This window comes from Pagrus major, chromosome 18 (assembly GCF_040436345.1).
Source record: "Pagrus major chromosome 18, Pma_NU_1.0".
NCBI classification, from domain to species: Eukaryota; Metazoa; Chordata; class Actinopteri; order Spariformes; family Sparidae; genus Pagrus; species Pagrus major.
In genome coordinates this window covers 36,314,421-36,336,444 of record NC_133232.1, presented here as the reverse complement: position 1 = coordinate 36,336,444, position 22,024 = coordinate 36,314,421, and the positions used below count along the sequence as shown (strand labels likewise).

The 22,024-nt window shown below is 40.4% G+C and overlaps 1 protein-coding gene across 6 annotated transcripts in view; it reads right to left on the bottom strand.

Annotated features, from left to right (window-relative positions):
* The window catches only part of rapgef2b (Rap guanine nucleotide exchange factor 2b), a 121,928-nt gene that overhangs the window by 85,080 nt on the left and 14,824 nt on the right, over positions 1-22,024 (bottom strand). For all 6 annotated transcript variants that reach the window (XM_073486382.1, XM_073486386.1, XM_073486384.1 and 3 more), the window contains exons 2-3: positions 3,915-3,985; positions 215-271 (exon numbers count right to left, since the gene is read on the bottom strand). In XM_073486382.1, the coding sequence (XP_073342483.1) occupies positions 215-271; positions 3,915-3,985 (128 nt within the window). The remainder of the gene's footprint in view (positions 1-214; positions 272-3,914; positions 3,986-22,024) is intronic.

The following is a 22,024-nucleotide window of genomic DNA, read 5'->3' as shown; positions in this document are numbered from 1 at the left end:
GTGGACCCGGTGTGCTTCAGCTCATCAATAACTCTTAGTAACGGCCCGGCGTGTGTTTTGATCACACACACAATTGAAATATTGTCAAGTCGGCCGCCCCTGTTGTTTTTTTTTGTGATCATACTCTGGTAGAGATATTTTGACCAAATATCATCAATATCCATCTACACACGGAGGTTCACGCCCATGCAGTTAAAGGCATTGTGGTACTTACTAGTATAGCACTTCATTGGCCTCATGTCTCTCGTAACGCACCGTCTCACACATTATCCTGCAGGGACAGAGAAGAGAGGGAGGGGAGAGTCAGAGTCAGTAAACAAGAAGAGGAAATAACTTTGGCTGGTTAGCAATGTTTTGAAAACAGAAAAAATAGGTACAGATCGAGACTTAAAAAAGGGTGTAGCTTCGCATACTAAATCCTTTTAATTTCAACTCTTGATCCTACTACATAATTAAACATAATCTTGGGATTTTTGAGTCATTTTAAGATCAAGTATCTTTTTTTTTTTTTGGCAGACCCACATCTAGTGATTCTCTACATTATCAGAGAGACTTTCAGCCACCATCAGTGACAGGCAGGGATCGTGTCGCTGATGAGAACTATAATTGTGTTATAACGTATCGTAAATGTGGAGAATAACAACTTCCGTCTGTACGGCGGTCCACTGAAAGAGGGGAAGTCGTTTGTTCTGCCTCTTCTGTTTCTCCTGGTTATAATGTGAGTTTGTTACGCAGGAGCCTTTGAACTTTGATTTCAAAGGGCCAACACCAAAATCGAACAATTACTGCTTAAGTTTCAGATACATGTTCCTACTTTCAACTGTCTACATCCCAATATGGCTAACTGCAATATGCAGATCGCACGAAGCTGCAATATTTTGATAAAGTTAAACTGTGTGGCAAAACAGCATAATGAAGTTGAAAGTTAGAGATGGACTACAACTCTTGTTCTTCAGATGTATGAAAACAAATATCACATCATCAGGATTTTAAAAGTTCTGTTAGTGAAAATGAAAAATGTGATGCAAAAATGATGGTTTACACTAATCCCAGGCTCAGATCTCTGCTAGCTTTCTTTGAGATGTTTCTTATAAAATGTGGTGAGGCTGCTTTATGTTTTCATGTCCCTACGCTGCAGAATAAACTCCCTCATTAGCTTTTCTTCATCATGTTTAATAAGAAATGGAAGACGTTTTAATCTGGCTTTTATGTGGGAGAATCTTACATCATCAGCTATTAAGCTTTTCCTTTTCCCCTTTTATCATCTTTTTTTCTATTTGTTATATTGTTTTTGTTTTATTTTTAATCCATTGTCACTTTAATGGTTTGTTGTGTATGACAGCGCTGATGAAAGAATGGGACACAGTTACTCAACTGCACAATGAGAGATGTTTTTAAAGGAAGGTTTCAGATTTTAACAATTAACGTTTGTATGTCACAAAATTGTTTGTGCCTCTGCTCCCAAAGCCAGTGTCATTTATCAAGGTCACATGCATATTTAGAGAGTGAAGGTTTAACCAAATGATGGAGCTCACTGCGGTGGGACTAGTTTCTCTTCCTAAATTAGACTCACTTTGTGCTCCCACTGCTCCCATTAGTGAATTTAAGCTCTGTTGTCCTTAAGTTAAGTAGTGTTTAAAAAATAATTTGAAAGCACTTTCATGATTCAATCAAGGATTTAACTTTAAGTTCTTTTGTGAGGGTAAATAATGGGTCACATTTTTTCAAATCTCAGATTTTGGAATGAAACATGTTTTTTTCCAAACATGAAGTGTGAAAAAGTCATCCACATCAGGCTTTCCCCAGGACGCCTCCAGAGAAGACAAGTGTGCATCAACATTACAGACAGGCAGCTATAGTAAACAGTAGCTAGCTGATCACAACACAAAAGACTTCAAAAATAGCCGGGGGCGGCCGGCGTGTTGCAGCCCCAATTGCACAACGACCGAAAAAACAATCCTGGCTCTAGAAAACAAGTCGCTGTGAAAAAGAAGAAGAAAAACAACACATTCCTCCCAGATGAAATGAAAAGAACTATAAGATAATCCCATAGTAAGTGGGATGTCTGGACGCCTGGGAGACTTTTCTGTTGTTTTTTTTTAAGTTGTGAAAACCAAAGTTGGCAGGAGCGGTGGTTTGGTCTGTGGGACCACGGGGACATTCCTCGGGATCCAAACAGGGAGGAGGCAGAAGGGTTACTGTGGGGTGGGAGGCCTCCGAGGGGTCACACAGTGGAATGTTCCAGCTCACGGGTCATGTACTGCTACATTGTTCCGTCGCCAGTATAATCCACATGTATGCACACAAGGCATGCTGGGAACAGACTTCTGACGTGCAGTGTTTGGAAAGTCTCTGCCAGACAGAAAAGACTGGAAGGATAACGTGGTGACAGGAGAGCAAAAGGCAAAATCATGTATGGAGACCAGGACAGCATGTTCACATCCGGCTAGTATGGTCAACTTTGAGATTTTTACGTACAGACACCTTTATTTCAAAAATACTCCACCAATTTGGCATTGCACATCTATAACACTGTCAGACTCATGATGAACAGTTTAAAAAAAGTATAAAAATTGCTCCCTTTTGAGCCGAGAGATGCTTTTATATAACTTTAAACCCTTTCACACACACATAAAAAAAAAACCCACACTAAAACCCGATAACATCTGGTTTTTGTCTTCAGTGGAAAAGAGTACAATCTGTATTCACTTCCTGTTTTAAATGACTCCAATAGCATAAAACCCGGTGGCCCTGCCAATTTTTCGTCCCTTTTCCGATGTGATGCTCTGATGAACGCTGAATGACACTGCAGCGTGAATAGTTTTCAATCACTCTTCATTTAAGCAGCGCTCGAACATCCTTCAGTCGGTGCTGAGTTTAAAAGAGAGACTGAAGTAAAAGAAATAAAGAAGTAACCACCCTATCATTGTGACTGGCCTCCACGCGGCGCTCTACCCTGTTTTCCAGCGTGTCCGTGACATTTATCACGACACAACAGAGTCATTCGCCTGTTTTTAGCTGGTTTGTTTTTTTGGTGTGAAACTTGTCTCTCTTTACATCTGTAAAAGTCTCCCCCAACACCTGTAAACAGACTTTGATGTGTAAAATTGGAGGACTTCCCCTTTAACAACACTTGATCTGAGGGCACGTGTTAATTTCTTCACATGTCAAATTCCCTGATATAACAATAGAGCCTTTTGAAAAATTCCTGGCTAAATTAAAACCTCCCTGTTAATGCCAATCCACGAATTAGAAATAAAACCCTGCTTCCAACAACTTTTGGAGAATTCAGAGGTCATTTTAAAAGAGTTCACAGATTTATTTGAAGGTGCAAATGCTGAAAAATATGAGCTTACTGCTGGGATTGTGGGGTCAGATATGGTTTAATATTATTCATTTGACTTAAAACCAAAATAAATCCCTCTTTCAGAACAGCTGCAGGTTGATACATCTCATATCATGTTAATGTGTACACACTTACACAAACCAACAGATGTTATCACTTTATCTAGAAAAGCGATAAGCTCAACAAGTACTAAAAAACTGACAAATAATCGTGCTTTAAATTATGTTTTAGACTTTTTACACCAATCTGGAAAATGTAAGTTTATATGTACAAGTCACAGTAACAGCCAAATTTCAGTCACTTTGATTTTTCACAGGCAGATTTGCTTTTCAGGCAGTAAAACAATGAGTGGTTGTAATGCAGCCTGGCTGCTGTATTAAAAGCCCAGACCATTTTCTCCAGCGTTTGGCTGGCTCGGTGTTCATTTTCCAGCCCTCACTACAACCGTTGTGAAGCAGACACTGAAGAATTGTCACTGGGTTTTAATTAGCATCTGAAATTCATGTGATTGGAATATTAAGCTCTTAGTTATGTTAATTAAGTAACAAGAATGTGTGCAAACACTGACCTCAGCTGGTGCTCTCGCAGGTTGGACAAGGCCTCCATCCCATGGAGATAAGAGTAGACGATCTCCAGGTCCTGTGGAACAGAGGAGACGTGTTGTTAGATGCAGGAACTTTAAAGATAATAAATATTCTTTATATAAACAATGTATAAAATGACCATGTTATGACTGAATTTCAAGTTTCCCTCAGTTCGGCGGAGTTTCACAGCCACTTTTATCTCGTCTTGGTTTTATGGCCCACGACTGTTACTGTAACTGTTTAGGTTCACTCTAACAGCTCTCATCAACCTCTTTCCAGCCGCAGCAGGCAGCTGTTTTCAGTGAACGACCTCTGATAAAGCCACTGTGCACTCCCTTCTGCCAAATGGCAGACAGATAAAGTTGGCGACTAGCTGGTGGAGCATTCAGCAGCTAAGGAGACAAATATTTTGGAAATAGGAAAACTGCTCGCCAACAATTCCTCCACATCAACTTTATAAGAAGACCATATGTCATATGTATGTTAACTTCTTGGTGCAATGCAACCAGGCGGCCAAAAATATGAGTTAGACCTCATTCAAACCAAATCAGGGGTTGCTTTAAAAAAAGACAGTCCTTCCAATAATTTTCAATAAGCGCAGTGCGTTCAGGCTGTAGTTAAAAGTTTATACAGGATCAACCTTTGGAGAAATACAACCCAAAAACACACTGCAGTGGCCAGTCATTTAAGCTGGCAATCAGAACTGGCTGGTCAAAAGATAACTTGCATTATAGATTACTTTTAAAATCTGCAAATTTGTAAGGCTGAAACTACTGAAGATGTTCCTTAATAAATGATTTAAAGATCAACTGATTATCAGAATTGCCAACTCATTTTCATTCAAACAAACTATCTGCTTCATTCACTAATCGTTTCACCACGCCTACTCCATCCCTATGAGCAAAAAGTGTCAACAGAAACACCCTCAAACAGCCGAGTAGTGATTGTGTAGTCGCACTGATGCTGAAAATACTGATCGCTCATTCTGCTGTGGACAAACTGGCTACACATACAACAGAAAACCTTTTACAAAGACAGTGACATTGATTTGTGCCACTGCACACTGGAATAGAAAGCAATAAAGCAACTCGAAGAAAAAAATAAAAATAAAGGAAGTACACTGCACAACTATGAACTCCCCATTCAATTACTTCATCAAGTGACCCAGTGAGCTGCTCTCAGATTGTTTGGCGTGAATCCAAACCAGAGGTGAAACAAAGTGGCCCTCTCTGAGAGCTGGCAGCCAGCACAGCTCCTCCACTGTCTATCTGTGCACACTGGGGCACTGACGCTGTGTGTGTGTGTGTGTGTGTGTGTGTGTGTGTGTGTGTGTGTGTGTGTGTGTGTGTGTGTGTTGCGGTGCTGGTTGCAGCTACTGGGATGCCTTTGTCGGCGGCAACTGGAGGTAGATGTGGCGACGGCGAAGCGGAGGGATAACAGAGACCCTGTGTGAGGACCCCAAACACACACATATGAAAGCGCACACAAAGGCCACCCTGTCTCTAGGTTATGTTTCAGAACTGCAATCATAAGCTTATTGAAGATTTTTATGAAATGTTGACCACAGAAGCTGAATAACACTTTGTTTGTGCTGGTTTGGTGTCCAAATGTCTGTCAGGAGAGGAGAACCGGCCAGAATCACAGCAGTGTAAGAAGCCTTTCGATGGCTGATCCATGATGATTTAAGAAATCAAAAATAATAAACAGTCACGTTGGTAACACAACAACTACTTTGTTTCTGATGCAATATTCAATGCAAGACACTACCCACAATGTACAAACAAGGGTTGTGATGATGTATCGGTGCTGATGATAACCGTGATATTAAAAAAAGAAAAATTGATGTGTTAATAATCCAGTGCAGATGTTAGGCCTTGTGGATCTTTTGTTTGTCAGTTCATCTTGTTGCCTTTTCACTATTTATTTAGTGTTATCGTTCTTTTAGTCTGTAACCATGACTGTACAAAAACCTGCTCTCCCTCCACTTCTCTACACTCGTCATGTATTTGCCAAAAAAGAGACAAAACAAACCGTAAGCTCAGTTAAAGATGGATTTGACTGACAGATTTTCTTTAGATATTGTGATCATATTACCTTATTTTTCATCACTTTTCTTTTTGTCTGTCCTTAGCTGTCATTTTCAGTCATTGTTCTCAATCATTGTTACAACCACTGTCTCTAGTGGCTGCTTGTCTTGGTCTGTTTTATTGTTGGTTTTTATGTCTGAGTGCTGTATCATGGATTTTATTGCCCAAAAGCCTAACCAGGGACAAGGACTGCAAATTGGCTATGGTTAGAAGTCCTGTATACATTGTATCGGTTGCCTCTACATTAAATATAACAATGCCTTCATGTATTGTCCCTGTAAAATAAACTCATGAATAAATAAAACTGTTCTTGTGAGTTTATTTGGTCATAATAATCGAGTAGTGAATATCGTGACAGCCCTAGTAGAAACTATAGTGTTTGACTTATGTGTGCAGGTGAGTCAAAGACTGACTTAAGTGAATACATTATTCTTTTGTTATGATTCACGTGACCTTGGAGTAATAAAGCACACAACATTTAAAAACCCAGCAGGCAAATAAGCAACACATAAAGAAAACACGCCCATTATGTTCTGCCAGTGAAAATACACCACACTCCGTGAGTAAAAGTGTAGTTCTCACTGTTCTCACCACCTGACAGTAATAACCATGTAAATCTAATCATCAACAAATATGTGACACATGACTGCAGTCTATGAATTCATGTCCGAACTGTTATGAAACTACATGACTGGGTGTTGTCCCCTGAAGTCCTTTTTTTTAATATTTGGGTTTGGCCTTTATGAAGCGGACACAAAGAAACGTGTCCTCGGGGCTGCCGGGCCTGTTACATCACACTGTGTTATCCTCACTAACTGAATCCTTATGTTCAAAGTGTCTGTGGTCAGTGGAGCAGCATGCACAGGAGCTCAGGTACATACTGCCACCTACTGGGTAACTGAGGAACTACAGCCTCTAATAACCGGGTGCATTTTAGATATTGAGCTGGAGTAAATACCACAAACACAGTCACAACTAATGAGACACATTTCTACTGAACTGCAGACGCAATTTAAAATGTCAACCTCATTTATAGAAGGTTACGAAATGGATGAAAACTAGAAGTCGGTAAGTAATTATCTGAATATAACCCTTCAGGTTTATATTGTGGGATGTATTTAACTCTGTGCAGGGTGGAGCTGAAATTATAAGCCAATTAACTCATTACATTATACACAGAACTAATTAACCGATCAAAATAAAATAATTACTGGTTCAGACTTCTCAAATGTGAAAATGTGTTGGTTTTGTCAACAGAATAAGCAATGCGAGTACATCAAAGTGGACCCTGTGAGATTGTGCAGGGTATTTTTCCCCATTTTCTGATATTTTATAGACCAAATGATTTATTGATTCATCAGAAAAATATCTAGCTGATTATTCTGTAATTTATTTAGTGGATTTATAAGATTTATAAAGTCTTATTTTGTGCTACAAACAGTTAATTACAGTTCCAGGGCTAACATCGTGTAAGTATTTGAACTTTAGTAAACTTCATTGAAAGACTTGAAACACCTAAAACATTAAATACATTAAGTCCCCCTTTGGATGAAATATGATTACTTATCTACTGGAGTGGAAAAGAGACAAAAGTAACAACAACTTTGCACCAAATCTGTTATATTTCTGATTCATCAACGGCAACAGAAAGCACCTGCAACATCCTCATTTATGTAACTCTGTAACCACAAAGGTTCACATCCGGTTTCCACTGTAACCACACACCACCTGTCACTGACTACTGTGCTAAACAGAAAGTGAACAAGAGAAGAATGAACAAACATGAAAAGCGACACAACAGGTAGAGTCACTACAAACACCTTCCTGTGACACAAAGGTCAGTTTTGACCGTGTTGGCTATGGAGTGAAGAACTTCACATCTCAGGCACCAAGTATCCAATAATGCAGACAGAAGGTCACCACTAGGTGGCAGTGTTGCAGGTTTCTTTTTCTCCCTCCACAGTGACATCACTGTGAATAAAACAGCGCCACTCAAAAGCTGCCTCACAGGGAGAAATATGCAAAACCATCAATTGTGGCTTTAGTCTCAAATATTTCAGATTGACTGTATGGAAAGAATGTAAAGGACCCCATCTTTTCCACTCGCGGGGCCCTACATTTTCCAGTCTCATTTTCTTTCTTTTTCTCTGTCTGGTCTCCTTTTGGACGGAGCCAAACACAATCACCACAAAGTGCACAGAGAGGGGATACAGGACAGTTTCAGGACATGGGCAGAATCATTAAATCACAACTAAACCATTGCAATTCCAACTCGTGTTTCAGTGCTTTTTCATTTTACTAAACAGAATTAATTCAAGCAATTTAACATTCAAAAATAAAAGCTCTCACTGGCTTTCAGTTCAGAGATCAAAAGAAGATTTACTGTGTTCGATCTAATCTTTTAGCATCGTTTTGGTGACGTGCATCACTTTCATTCACATCTTTAGCGTAAAGAAGAACCAGCAGTCTCACAAAGAACAGAAACAGGAAGCAGATCAGGCCATGATGAGTAGTGGGTAGCTGTAAGTAGGACATGCTGATGAAAGCTGCATCCAGCCAAAATTCTGCTCATTGTGCCTGCTGAATAAAGACAAAGCTTGTTCTTTGTTTTTTAAGTGCTGGCTTTTGGGCTTTTGGGGTGTAGCTCAAACTCTACACCATTAAACACCATCTAATCCCTCCTCCTTCCTTTTCCACAGTAATCCTTCCAGGAACACAGGTGGCCCCCACTGAAGGGAAAACAAACCAAGATGCTGTTCTTGATAAACCCTCGTCGATGCTTCAAAGCTGTTTGCGCAAAATTCCCCGTGGCATTCCTTGCATACCAGTTACATACTGTCAATCGAACCTTCTTCTAACCTTCCCCAGTTATTTCCTTGATGCAACACAATATGTCATCGCTTTACACCTTCATTTGTAAGACAGATGGTAGCAGTGAAATGCGGCCAAACAAGTGGAGGCATTTCCTCTCCTGGATACAAATTAAACAATAGCGAGCCTTGTCTTCCCTGCTTGGGGCACAAAACACACATACACACCAAGACGCCCTCCATTTTCCACCCATTATGTTCAGGCCCAGAGGGAGATGGTGCAGTGTCGGGCACGGTGCCAGCTTGTTGAGTGGCAAAGCATTCAGTGGGCAAAGGCAGGTCAAGGAAGTTGTGATGTGTTTCCTGCATTGTGTTCATTGAGACTTTTACGAGAAAACAGATTCAGGCTGCAGCGAAGACAATTACAGTTTCACTTGAAACGGTATCGGTGTAAAAAGTCAGACTGGTGAAAAGAAGAATGCTGTTTGTTTCGTTCACGTGAACGGTGACACAAGGAAACAGGTAAAGGAAATTATGAATTGAACAGGGGCTGCAAACAACAGTTTTTATTTATTTCTAGAGTTATTGATTAATTTATTGCTACTTTTCAATAACATGTGTTCAAAACAATACGATGTCTGCATTTGATAGTTTTGAAAGTATTGAAGTTATAAAACAAACAAGTCAACAATCAGATTATCAACTCAAGGCTGCACAGATATTAACATTAAACCCCGACCAAGGAGGTTATGTATTCACTAGAGTCTGTTTGATTGTTGATTGGTTGGTTGGTCAGCAGGATTACACAAATAGGACGAACGAGAGGACGGATAGAAGCCTTTAAGTTTTGGTGCAGATCCGGAAAAAGGGACGGATCCAGAATTTATTCTTACTTTCTTTAACATTGCGAGACAGGACATCTTTCAGGTGGTTGGTATCTATGACTGAGTACAATTTGATGCGGATCCAAATAAAAATGCAAATCTAGCCGATTTAAATATGATTCATTTGATATACTGGATTATGTTTGATTGAATTAAAGGGGACTGTCGGGCTTTGGTGGAGGTATGCGCTCTACTGAGTGCAATTCTATTTACAAATGCGTTGGTGTGTGTTCACTGACCTTTTAGGCACCAGTACTGTGTGCAGGGTTGTCTGGGTTGGGGTTAAAAAAAATCTCCTATTAAGTGTCTAGGACTTCGAGTATTGTTTTTGTATACATGTATTGCATAGAAGTAGTGTAAAATGTTCATCACAACTTATGAAAACTAACACTTATCGTACTGTGTACATTTGGTTATCTACAGGATTGAATTCTAACATAAAAGTGCTGTTTAAACTATATATATATTTCAATTTACGTAAATTTTCATGTCGGTCAGGTCATAATAGTTAGTGAAATTATGCCTAATATTAAACATTTGGTAAGCTGAGAAAACCCTTCTGTTGTCATTCCTTTAAAGGTCATTGTCATTGATAATAATAATAATCATCATCATCATCATCATCATCATCATCATCATCATCATCATCATCATCATCATCATCTCATACAGATGCAACCCTATTTCCAAGAGCCCCAGTTGATCTCCTTAATTACTTGTTTTGTCTGACCAGCAGTCAAAAAGCCCCAACGAGTTTACAATTACATTTCTATGTACAAAATGAGCAAACATGGCATCTAATAAGCAAGATAATGCATTTTTGCTTGATAAATTGATTAATTATGAAAACCGCTGCAAAAAGCTGAAGTATTTGTTTGGAATAATTCCACGGCCCTGGGTGACCCCACACTATACTTAGCAAATGTCTCTGCTTTTCTTATCTCTTAACACCACAGTGTCTGTTTGCCAGATAGCAGGCTTTCCTCGAGTCGGGCCCTTTCACTGCGGCACAAATGGTCAATCCATTTATTCATTTGGCCCTGGCTGAGAGCAGATAGCAGCTCTCTGCATGCATCTATCACCCACTGTAGACACACATCAAAGAAAGGGGCTAAAACCTTTCAGACACAATGAGTCACTGTGGGAGAGAAAAACAAAAGAGTCTCAGGTAGGGAGGTGAAGGACATGTCTGATGACCTCAGTATCTGATGGATGAGATATCTCAAGGAGTCTAGTTTAAAACAACAATCAGCTGTTTTTAACATCTGGTTTGATCGTGAATCTGCTGTCACAAACTACTGTGGATTTAAAGGGGTACCAGCACCATCGACAGTAGATAGACTGATCTGATAATGTGTGTCCAGGGACTATTAAAGCAAACTGCAGGCGATGAGGTTATGCTTTCATTTGGTTTAGGAATGAGCGATTAAGTGTCATAAACCCATAAAAGCAGACGCATGGTGGCTGTTTCAGTGATAAGCTGCCCTCTCTGAGTCAGCCAGCAGAGTAAATCAATGATGGTGTCTCCTTTGTTGACAACATTAGCATCCACAGCTGTCTGCGTGTGTGCATGCACGCCTCGTGGTTACTGTCGAGGAAACTGTTTGTTGCTTTCTGGCCAAACTACAAAACATGTTGTTCTTTATTGAGCTTTGTTTCTTGAATGCACAGTCTGTCAAAGTGACATCTATATCTGTCTTGTTTGGACTAGCGAGTGGTATAAATCAAAATCATGGTTTTAAAACAATTAAAACTGTGATTTAATGAACAACAACTATCATTATTACCTCCGCCAAGGAGGTTATGTTTTCACCCGAGGTTTAGCGGATGGAGGATGGGTCTTGGCCCAGAATAGACCCCATTAACTTCTGGTACAGATCTGGATAAAAAGACCGATCCAAGAATGTTTTCCATCTTTCTTTAACACTGTGAGAAAGGGTGTTTTCAACATTTCTCTTCACTTCTCAAGGAACAACAAATTCATCTGGATGGTGTATTTATTAGATATTTGTAGTACGATCCTAACAAAAATCCAGATCTTATGAATTTAAACACAGGCTTGATTAAATTAAAAAAAGGCTCTATTAAGCTAAATTCTTGTCTATTAATGGATTTTGATGAATCGTTTGGTCTATAAAATGCACAAAAGAAGTAAAAAGTTCCCATCACCATCATTTTCCCTCCAGTCTGTCTGCCAACTCTACTGCCATTCTTATCAAGCCAACAGAGAGAGGAACAGAAAGGCAGAGAGAGTGGGAGAGAAACCAGGGTGGCCGCCTACTGTGAGGCATATGTACTTCTGTCGGCACTGCCAGGAAACTTGTAAAGAACTTGTCTGAATGAGTTTTCACACTGAGTAACATCTCACTGGCAAACTGTGGTAAATTTTGTTGGTTCCTTCTGTCCATGGTGGCGGTCAGAGGAGCAGGCCTGTGCTCTGACGACTGTTGTTACAATTATGACAAACTGCAGACCGTGACGTGTGGAAGGAGTGAAAAAAAGTCTGAAAAATTTCGACCAAAGTTTGTAAATAATGCAATTAAACATCACGTCACAACTGCAGTATTTCCAGTTTGCTAGGGGCTGCATTCAAGAGACAAGCTGCATCTTCCTACCAGTCGGCTCATTACTGCATCCTCGTCTAAGATGCTTACGCCCTTGATCCCTGGCAGTCAAAGAAGGAATGGCCGTTCTAATCACGGCACTTTGCGCAGGGAGGATTTGTTGTCGTTCTGTTTCAGAAAATAGCTGTGAAAAGCACAAATTAATCCCCCGCGACTGGGGAGAGAGGACGACCTAGTTTTACAACAATTGCTCACTTGTCACTGCGGGGTGAGCTTTTAACTCCGTACCTTCACCCTCTGAACTTTACTGCAGCGCCGCTCCAAGGTTGGAATCAAACAATGACGACGTGCTGTGCAAAAAAGACACCTCATTAGGGTGACATAACCATGATTAAAGTTACCAAATGCTAATTTATGTTTGCAAACAGGTCTGATTTCCATTATTCAGCAAAAAATGAGATTCTTACGTCTCTGAATCTTTTCCATTTAGAAGCAAATTGCAACATATTTATATTTAAACAAATGCTGCTTCCTGTAATTAATGTATTGATCCATTCGTTTTCGTGCTGCTCCAAACCACGTCATGATCCAGAACATTCCCTTTTGAAGTTTTGACCTTTTCCAGGTTTGCCTGTCTGCACCAGCGACCCCTCATTCAGTGATGCCTCGGTATTCCTGGATCCTGTTACCGTGACAGCGTTGGGGCCGTCTTGTGTGTCAGGCCGGGGTGAGGCTTGCATTCCTCAGATGACACTGGCTAGATAATGTCTCAGTGTCCACACACACACACACACACACACACACACACACACACACACACACACACACACACACACACACACACACACACACACACACACACACACACACACACACACACACGGCCTAAAGAGGCCATCTCAGTCGAGCCTCCCACCCCCTACTGTTGGCCAACCTATGGAAGGTACTATATAGCATACCAAGTGGAGGAGGCATCTGGGTCAACTATTAACACCATGCATCTGTGGGGGACCTGCAGGGACACTGCCAGACTTGAAAGATACAAGTTCTACGCTAATGAGCATCTTCTTCACTAATTAATCTGCTAACTCTTTTCTCAGTTGATCTGTTTGATCTATAAAACATCATAAAATAATGAAAAGACAAATTTGTACGAGAGCATAAATTCCTGATGCCTTCTGATAACTTGTTTTGTTCGAAACCAGCAGTCCAAAACCCAAAGATATTCAGTTTCCCACAACATAAGACAAAAATCAGAAGCTACTAACTTAGGAAGGTGGAAGTAGAGAATATCATGCATGTATGGTATTTTCACTAAATAAATACTTTAAGGTCCAGTGTGTAGGATTTACTGGCATCTAGCAATTAAGTTGCAGATTGCAACACCCCTCACCTCAACCTACTCTATGGCGTCTGCTGAAAAATGCAAAAAGGTTTTTAGTTTCAAGTGTTTAAACATCAATGAAAGTCCAGTAGTGGCAGAAATGGATCCAAAGTAATCCATTTCTGCCAATAGATCACCCTGAATTCTACATACTGCACATAAAATAGTTGCCAATAGTTTTTCTGTTGATCAACTAATGATTGAAGACTGGACTTATCGTTTCAGATCCAAGAGATACCGACATATTAAAGTGATCTGCGTTTCCTTAGTATTTCATTACATAATTGGGGATATGTTGATGTTTCTGCAGTTTCCCATTAAAAAACGACACTTAATGATAAATCTTAAGCGTAACAATGAAGACAGAACGAGCAGGGTGAATGAACTGCCTCAAAGTACCGTTATTATAGATGCTTGTAAATAAGTCGTCACTTATATTTGCATAAATTCTTCACTCTGTCATTACGATTACAGTTTTGATTTGTATATTTACACTAGAGCTGATAACGACTCAGTTATTTGATCAGTTAACTGAGAGAAAAGAATAAGTAAAAGGACGCTAATAACAGGATCTCTATGACTCACCTGAAAATTAGATTGTGGACGCCTACTGCAAAGGACAGCATTCTCTCTTTTCTGACATTTCAAAGATCAAAAGATGAATCAAAACATTAATCCATGAGGAAAATATTTGTTAGCTGCAGCTATAATTTACCCGACAGCACATCAAAACACACTGTCGCTCAGGTCTTAGTGCCAGTCATTAGTTAAACTGTTAAATGTCACTTCCATTAAAAAGCAACCACAGGCAGCAAAAACCCTTCTGTGCATTCTCCAGATCTCCGCAGTGGACTTTAATGCGGCATTACATTAAAATGAAATGTCAGTCTCATCGATGTCTGGCTGTCTAATAAAGAGCATATGGCTGCATCAGAGACTGAAAAACAATTTAAAAGAGAGTGTTGGAGCATAATGAAATGGATAAAGCTGCTGTACGGGGAGGTAAACAGCCTGTAGCCATGTAACGAGGTAAACAGACCACTGGGAGTCAGACAGCCAGTGTTGAAGGTTGGAAGGTCATGTTGCCTACAGTGCAGTATCTGCTAATGGCAATATATTGCATTATATTGTCTCCTCAGCACAAACGCCGCAGCATGTCTGTGTCAGTGTGCCAAGTGGGACTGAGGAAGACGGCCCCCTCCCCCTGAAGCAGACGAAACAGCAGCGACGGCAGTTTATTCCAAAATGTGCACAACGTTCATCATCCACCTCAGGGGCAGCAGTGTGATGTTCCACTGGGTGCCACTGTGTGCATGTCTGTCTGTTTGTGTTAATATGTGTGTGTGTGTGTGTGTGCATGTCTGTATTCCCTTGCCTTTGTTTGTACATTCTCTCTGTTAACAGGGTGGCCAGCAGCTGTCCTTGAGTCTCTATTGACAGAGAGTGTGGGATCTGCTGGGTATTTTTATCCATTAGCCTGTGTGAGAGAGCAGGTGGAGGCTTTGTGGGCTACAACAAGGTCACACGGTGACAAGCCGTGCCGCTACGCTGCTATCTGCGGCTTGTTCGGTCTAAACGTCGAGGTCTGAGTGCCCGTTTAACAAAGACACAGCATGTGATGATAGCAAAGGGCTTCACTGGCAGAGTGGCAGAGCTCATTTCCAAAACACTACAGTCATTCCTTGAATGTAGTGTGTGTGTGGGGGGGACAAAACAAAACTGCTGATAACCATACTAAAGAAAATAAAAGGATCCAGACAGAATTTAAGTGCTGCTCACTGCAATTTAACAACCAAGTCTTAATATTTTGAACTAATGCTGCAACAGTGAGTCAGCTGAGTATTTTTTTATTTCATGTCATTTTTCAAGCAAACGTGTCACAATCAAGTAGCTCCAGCTTGTGAGGATTTGCTGCTTTTCTTTGTCATTAATGATCATAAATGCAGAGTCTTTGTGTTATGAACTGTTGGTTGAACAAAAGAAACAATCTGAAGACATAATCGTGAAAATAATCATTAGTTGCAGCCCTATTTTTAACTAACGAAGAATGAGAGCATCAAGCAACACTCTCCAAACTGTTGATTAAAAAAAGAACACAACTGTTCCAGTGTCCCTCGTGTTTTGCCACTAGGACTGTGTTAAAACCATGTGCCACCTGAATGAAGTTGGCACATACTACGCAAAGCTAATTAGCAGTCTTATTAACAGTAAGCACTTGGTGTTAACTCAACAGGTTAAGCTAGCAGATCACATGGCCCTCTGCTTCTTCGTCACTGCCTTGGAGGCTGAATTAAGAACAGGGAAGACAATCACACTTCCACTGCCACCTGCTCAGACATGTTTAAAAAAGATGCCTCTTTGTCTTACAGGAAGCGAGTCCAGCCATTCTCCACTCTCACTTCATTCACTTCTTGATTTAATTTATTGAGTAGAATTGCACCTCTGAATGACAGTGGGTGGCTGAAGTGGCCAGTGGAGCAGAACGACTTCGCAGTCACAGACAAAATTAAAAGCACTTGGGAGCTGCTGTTTATTTCCCACCATGGTCAGGCAGCTGGTGGACATGGTGACTGGCTGGAACAGGAATCAAGGGAGGCATGTGAATGAGCTTAACAGCACCTACTTGAGCTGCCTGCCAGTATAAACCCCTCAAGAACAAAAATGCACTGGGTCTCTTGAGGCATGGAAATTAAGGTGCATGCTAGAGTGCACAGGCAGCAGCAGATAGAGAGTTTCATTAGAAGTTTTTTGCAAGAATTGTGCAGCAATTCAAGGGTATGTGCTATGTTCTAAAAAGGCGTGCATGTTTCATAGAAAGCTAACAAATCTGCCCTGGCAGTATGCATGTCAAAATGAATGTTAAGGGTTGACTGACCTCTCCAACCCATCTGCTTCGATCAGTGCTGCAGCCAGCTGACACAGATGTTGGTTTCAAAGTGCATGTGTGTGTGTGTGTCTTTAGCCAAGAGCTTCAAAAAATAGAATTGTGCAAGCAAAGCTACAGCGACCTCTTCTAAAGATAAAGATCATGTTATATAAAGAATCGGCTTGAGTATCGTCGTGCCATGTCAAAATATATCTTGCAGTGATCAGAATGCATTGAGAACAGCTCACTGCTGCAGCTCATATCTCTGTCTGATGGCTGCGTGATAGCAAATCAGCAAGTGCCAAAAAAACAACACTTCAGGTGAAAAAAATGATAAAAATATTAGAAATACGATAGTTTAACAACCAATTAGCAACCATTGCTGATCTGATACAATTTAATATTACTACTACGGCCCCCTGCCTTGACTCTGACATGACACCGACATTTTTATGAGTATTAAAGTAAAGAAACATGGAAGAGCTCTACAGAAAAAAAAAAAAATACTGCAGTCACCATGTTGTACCCGAGGAAGAGTCGCTCTAAGTTAAGGTGCAAGAGAGGAAATAATTTATGAGGAGGGTGATGAAGGAGTTTGTGGTCAGCATTAAAGAAGAGCTGCATTGTTCACAGCTCAAGTGCAGAACATTTTATTAATTCATTTAACAATACGATTTAAACAGAACTGCAAAAGGTGAGAAAGCATAGTGTGTACTGATTACTAATTCAGAATCTGCAGTAAACTGTAAGGACACAATACTGCACCGCTGTCCTTGAGGGTAAAAACAAACCAAGAAGTTGTCCCAGAAGAAAGAATGAACTTTCCTTTTTAATACTGTCCACATAGCATTAGTCAAGCCCCACGGATACAGGATCTCACAGCGATCTAATTAGCACGGAATGATATTTGCTGACTCAGTCGCACCCCATAATACCAGAGTGCTGTCACACAGGGCAAGGAGTCAAAGCTATCAACAGCATCACCAGAATAAATTAAAGATCTGGGATTAAACTTTACCAGCCAAACTTGGAAGCCTCTTATGTAACGCTGCTTCTTTACGCCTGCAGCAGTTAAGAAGCAACATTAGCTTTCAGTTGTGTCTACCTGGTGGACGCAAGTCCAATAGTCAATATTGTTTTTGGCTCTGGTTTTGGTCTCCACCAGCTCCTGAGGGAAATATCTGGCTCTTTAAGAAGATTTACTCCACTATCAGCTTGTCACCACTGTGTCTGTCTGCTGATTGGTGCAGATTAGAGCTTTCCTCCTGAAAACAGTTGCCTGATGTAAATGATGCTTTGAGACTTGTGAAGGTGGACTAAAGCAGTACATTTTGGGAACACGATGCATCGATCATTTTCCCACCTACTTTTAAGGAAACTACGCAAACGTCTGGATGAAGAAGGCCTTGACAGCTGCATTCCCATCATGTCCCTTTTATTGCTGTCACTAGTTGGCTATTTCTTGTCTCATTTAAACTTCAGTGCCTAATATCAATACTTATCCAACTACAACCCCTGTGACTCCCATAGCAGCCGAGGCTTTCGTAGTACAAGAGTTGTAGGTTGTAAAAATAATACACATCCTGGACTAAACACTGAGCTGACACTTGTTATAAGCTCTGTAAAGCCAGGGTGAGCTGCAGATTCGGGTGATAAGTCTCTGTAGGTTTATCACTACGAGTGACCCCCTATTATTGTAATTATAAAATAACCAACTATAGCTGCTTTCAGCACAACTGTGCATACGAAAAGTGTCAACAGTACATGTAGAATTTAAAGATTTACCTTGAGGAGGTTAAACTACAGCTACTGAGTGTCTTCTCTGGGTATTGTCATCACTATATCCCCAAACAGCAGACTTGCTAGAACATGTTTTTCCAAGCTGTTGTGTACCAACTAATTTGCTGTCAAGATTAGCTCTAAAGCTTTAACACAGTCTGTTCTTGGACCGGATAACAGTGATATCTTTCCATCCATCTGTACTGAACACCAGTTATGATTTTTACACCAAAATCAGGACCATATTTGTCTCAATATAAGCAAACAGGCTCCAGTCTGCACTGCCTCTTTCACAGTGTTTGACCACAGTGTTGCACCATGACAACCGCTTCTCTGACCGCAGGCTCATTCAGAGTCAACCACTGTACCCAACTATAAACACAGCCTCAGCGCACACACTGCATCTACACAATTAATAATAACAAATCCTGAGTTGGAATCTCAGTTGAGAAAATGACAGTGATCCAGTTTCAAACACCACACATGGTCGTAAATGCAGTATATGTGCTGCACTCGATAAACTGATTAGTTCATCGATAGAAAATTAATCTGTAACCACTGTCATTATCATTTACTCATTAATGTATCTTTTAAGCAACAATGTAGATCCTGTAGAGGCAGAGTGGGCATTTCAAAGACTTTCAGCACCAGAACATTACAGTATAGCATCACTTTGGGCTCCAGAGAGTAGTGAATATTTCAGTGTTTTCTGTTGTTTTATAGACCAAAAGGATTAATTGCAAAAATCATTTTTTTACATATGCATGTCATCTTTGCATAACCAATGACAAATACTGCATCAGCAATATTAATTACGTTTATTTTAACACCACGCTCTGCTAAAATTATCATAAAAAGAAAATGTGCACCAACCCTTCTGTTTAATAATCACCATGATATCTTGTGTAAAAGCACCACACTTATTTTAGCCACAAACATGCAGCCTTAACCACAACAATGGCTCAATGTAGATTCAACGGTGGACTCAAAGAGTCCAATACTGGACACAAAGAGATCTCTCTGCTCTGTTACTGAACCTCATCGTAGCAGGTCCGTCCCCGGGAACAAAGCCAACTGTCCGGCCAAATGAAACCCGCTCCATCTCGCTCAAACAAAGGCCTCAAAGAGGTGCAGCGTAATCATCACAAAGTTACGCAACATCATATAAAGATCAATTCACGAGAGCTCAAAGGGAAAACAAGGAGAAAGAGGAAGGCTGGGTAAAATGGGACGGGGATGTGCTTTAATCTTCCCAGAGCAAATGGCTTACTTGGTGGCCTCAATGATCCAAAAATGCTTGGTTCCAGCTTCCCCCACTTTCTTCTGTCCAATTAACTTGACACAAATAGAAGCCAAAGGCTGGAGGAGAGTTGCTAATGAAATCCCCCAGAGCCCCACAATGGGAGAAAAATAACACTGATTCCCAACTCTGCCTGCGTTCAATACTTTGCTGCGACTGCATCCATTTGGTCTGTTTCCTCCCCTGTAGAGCCATTAATCCCATTGAAATATTTATGAAATTCAATAATCAATCTTTTAAATCTCTGCCGCTTTCTCCTATGGCCTTCTGCAAAAAGCAATTCCAGCATTACAGTGCTCCTCTGGCTGCTGGTTGCTAGGGAACAACCAGAGAAACTCTTTTCATTACGAGAACCGCTTTCACACAAGCCGGATTTCTCTTTCAGGGCCTCAACACCACGAACACTACCTGGTCGCCAGAGGGACGCATTGGTCATTGTTTGTATGACATCTCCTGTAAATTCTGTTGTTCGGGAGCCTGTACTGTTGATGTAGTTGTTGTAGCATGAAAGGATGCGTTTAAGCATGTATCACTTTTAAACAACGTAAAAAGAAACATATAATTTGTGTAGTTTATGTTTTTTCATATGGGTTTTGAAGGGGGTTTGGGTATGGGTTTTTCATCCTTATAGTGCACAGGTTACTTTGATTTTCTTCCATCTTCGAGCGCCGTTTTCTGACACAAGAAACAGGGTTACACATCTTCACACATTTACCAAATAATGGAAAATTACGAACAAACAAAAAGATACAACATTTGGGCATTATATCATGACATGAAACTATATATCGTATTACGACTTTTGTTCTAATATTTGCCTTTATCCACTTAATCATTATATCCACGTTACTGATGATTATTTATCAAATATCTCATTGTCTTAATATTTCGTGATCAATAGTCATCCCATCAGTTGGCAAGTACCTGCAGTGAACACGAGCCACATGGTACAAAAATGAAATACTGCCAGATTTAATAAACAAAGAGAGGCTATGGCTCAAAACAAATCCACCAAATCTATTAGAGACATAATTTTCCACATGAAAACATGCAGGAATGAAGCTGAATATAAAGATATTACTTAATTAATATGATTCACGGTTTTTAAATTTAGCAATGTGCACACTGAATTCATAAATGAGTTTTAAATGCAGCCTTGGCAGTGCCAGTGGTCTCATGTTTGGAGTGTTTCCAGAGGGTCTCTGGGCTGCAGGACTATCAGCACATGAACAGCATGTTCCCTCTGAGCTGGGAGCAAGCCAGCAGCGCTGCCTTTGTTGGTAACTAGACGACATTGTCATCTATGCTCTTTCATGATTTGCCATCACAATGGAGCGAGGTCTAACGCCTGCCTGTGTGAGGTGTGACTCCTCACCTTTTTATCTCGAAAAGGCTGTGACTGTCACACTGTAAACGTGCCATCCAAAGGAGACTGTTGTTTTCAAAAGCCAGTGAAAGGAAACACTTCAGCTCGTGTGAGCTGCCACTTTAAGTCACAACAGTGATAAAGAGATAAAGGTGCTATGCGAGCCACTTAAGTATATAAAGCCATCCACGCCTCCAGTGTAAAAACCATGGATTATATTCCTAAGCACTACATTGAACCATACATTAATGTCAGCTGTGAGTGATGTGTGGTATTGAAAGTGTCAGTTCTTAAAGGAGATGCACTGCTCAGTAACTGATCACAGTGTTCTTGTGTTAAGCATTTGCACTACATTGGTGCGCCCAGCTCGCCTCGTCTTGAATGGAAGTTTCCTGTTTACAGAGTTGCCTTATGATCCCACCAAAGGCCTTTCACTTCACTCAGACTAAAATAGGCCTGAGCTCCAGACGGATGGGGATTTCAGGCTATATCCTGAGGATGTTTTACAAAAGAAACATGGCGAACCATTGTGATCTTTTAGGACTTCAGCCACAAGTTAAGGTTTTCCCCTTCCTTGGCACTACTTAAGGAAAAATACTGGAGATCTTTCTTCTTTTTTCATTTTCTTAATTCTTATTATCTTATTTAATTTTGTCTAGGTTAGTTTTAAGGTAGATTTATTGCGATTTTAGATTAAAAAAAACCAAACAATCAAAATCCTTTTTTATTTTCCTAAAAAGCTGAAAACACGGCTGTTTTGCTTAGCCCATAAAACATTGGGCACAAATGATGGAAAATACCTTAATAGATTCATTCCATACATTAGAGATTAAGTGAATATTTTATATCATTCCTCATAAAAATGGTTGGTTCTCTTACTGCAAATATCAAACTTTTTCATGTACCATCCTGTAAAACTAAGCTTGATGTTAGATCGTAACTCATGGGGGTTTTGGGCTATAACACAAGTCTTTGTTTAAGTCTGCTTGGCATGTGTACAACTGCAGTTGGTACAATTGAGCTAAAACAGCTATTCCCAGTGCAGCGACAAAAT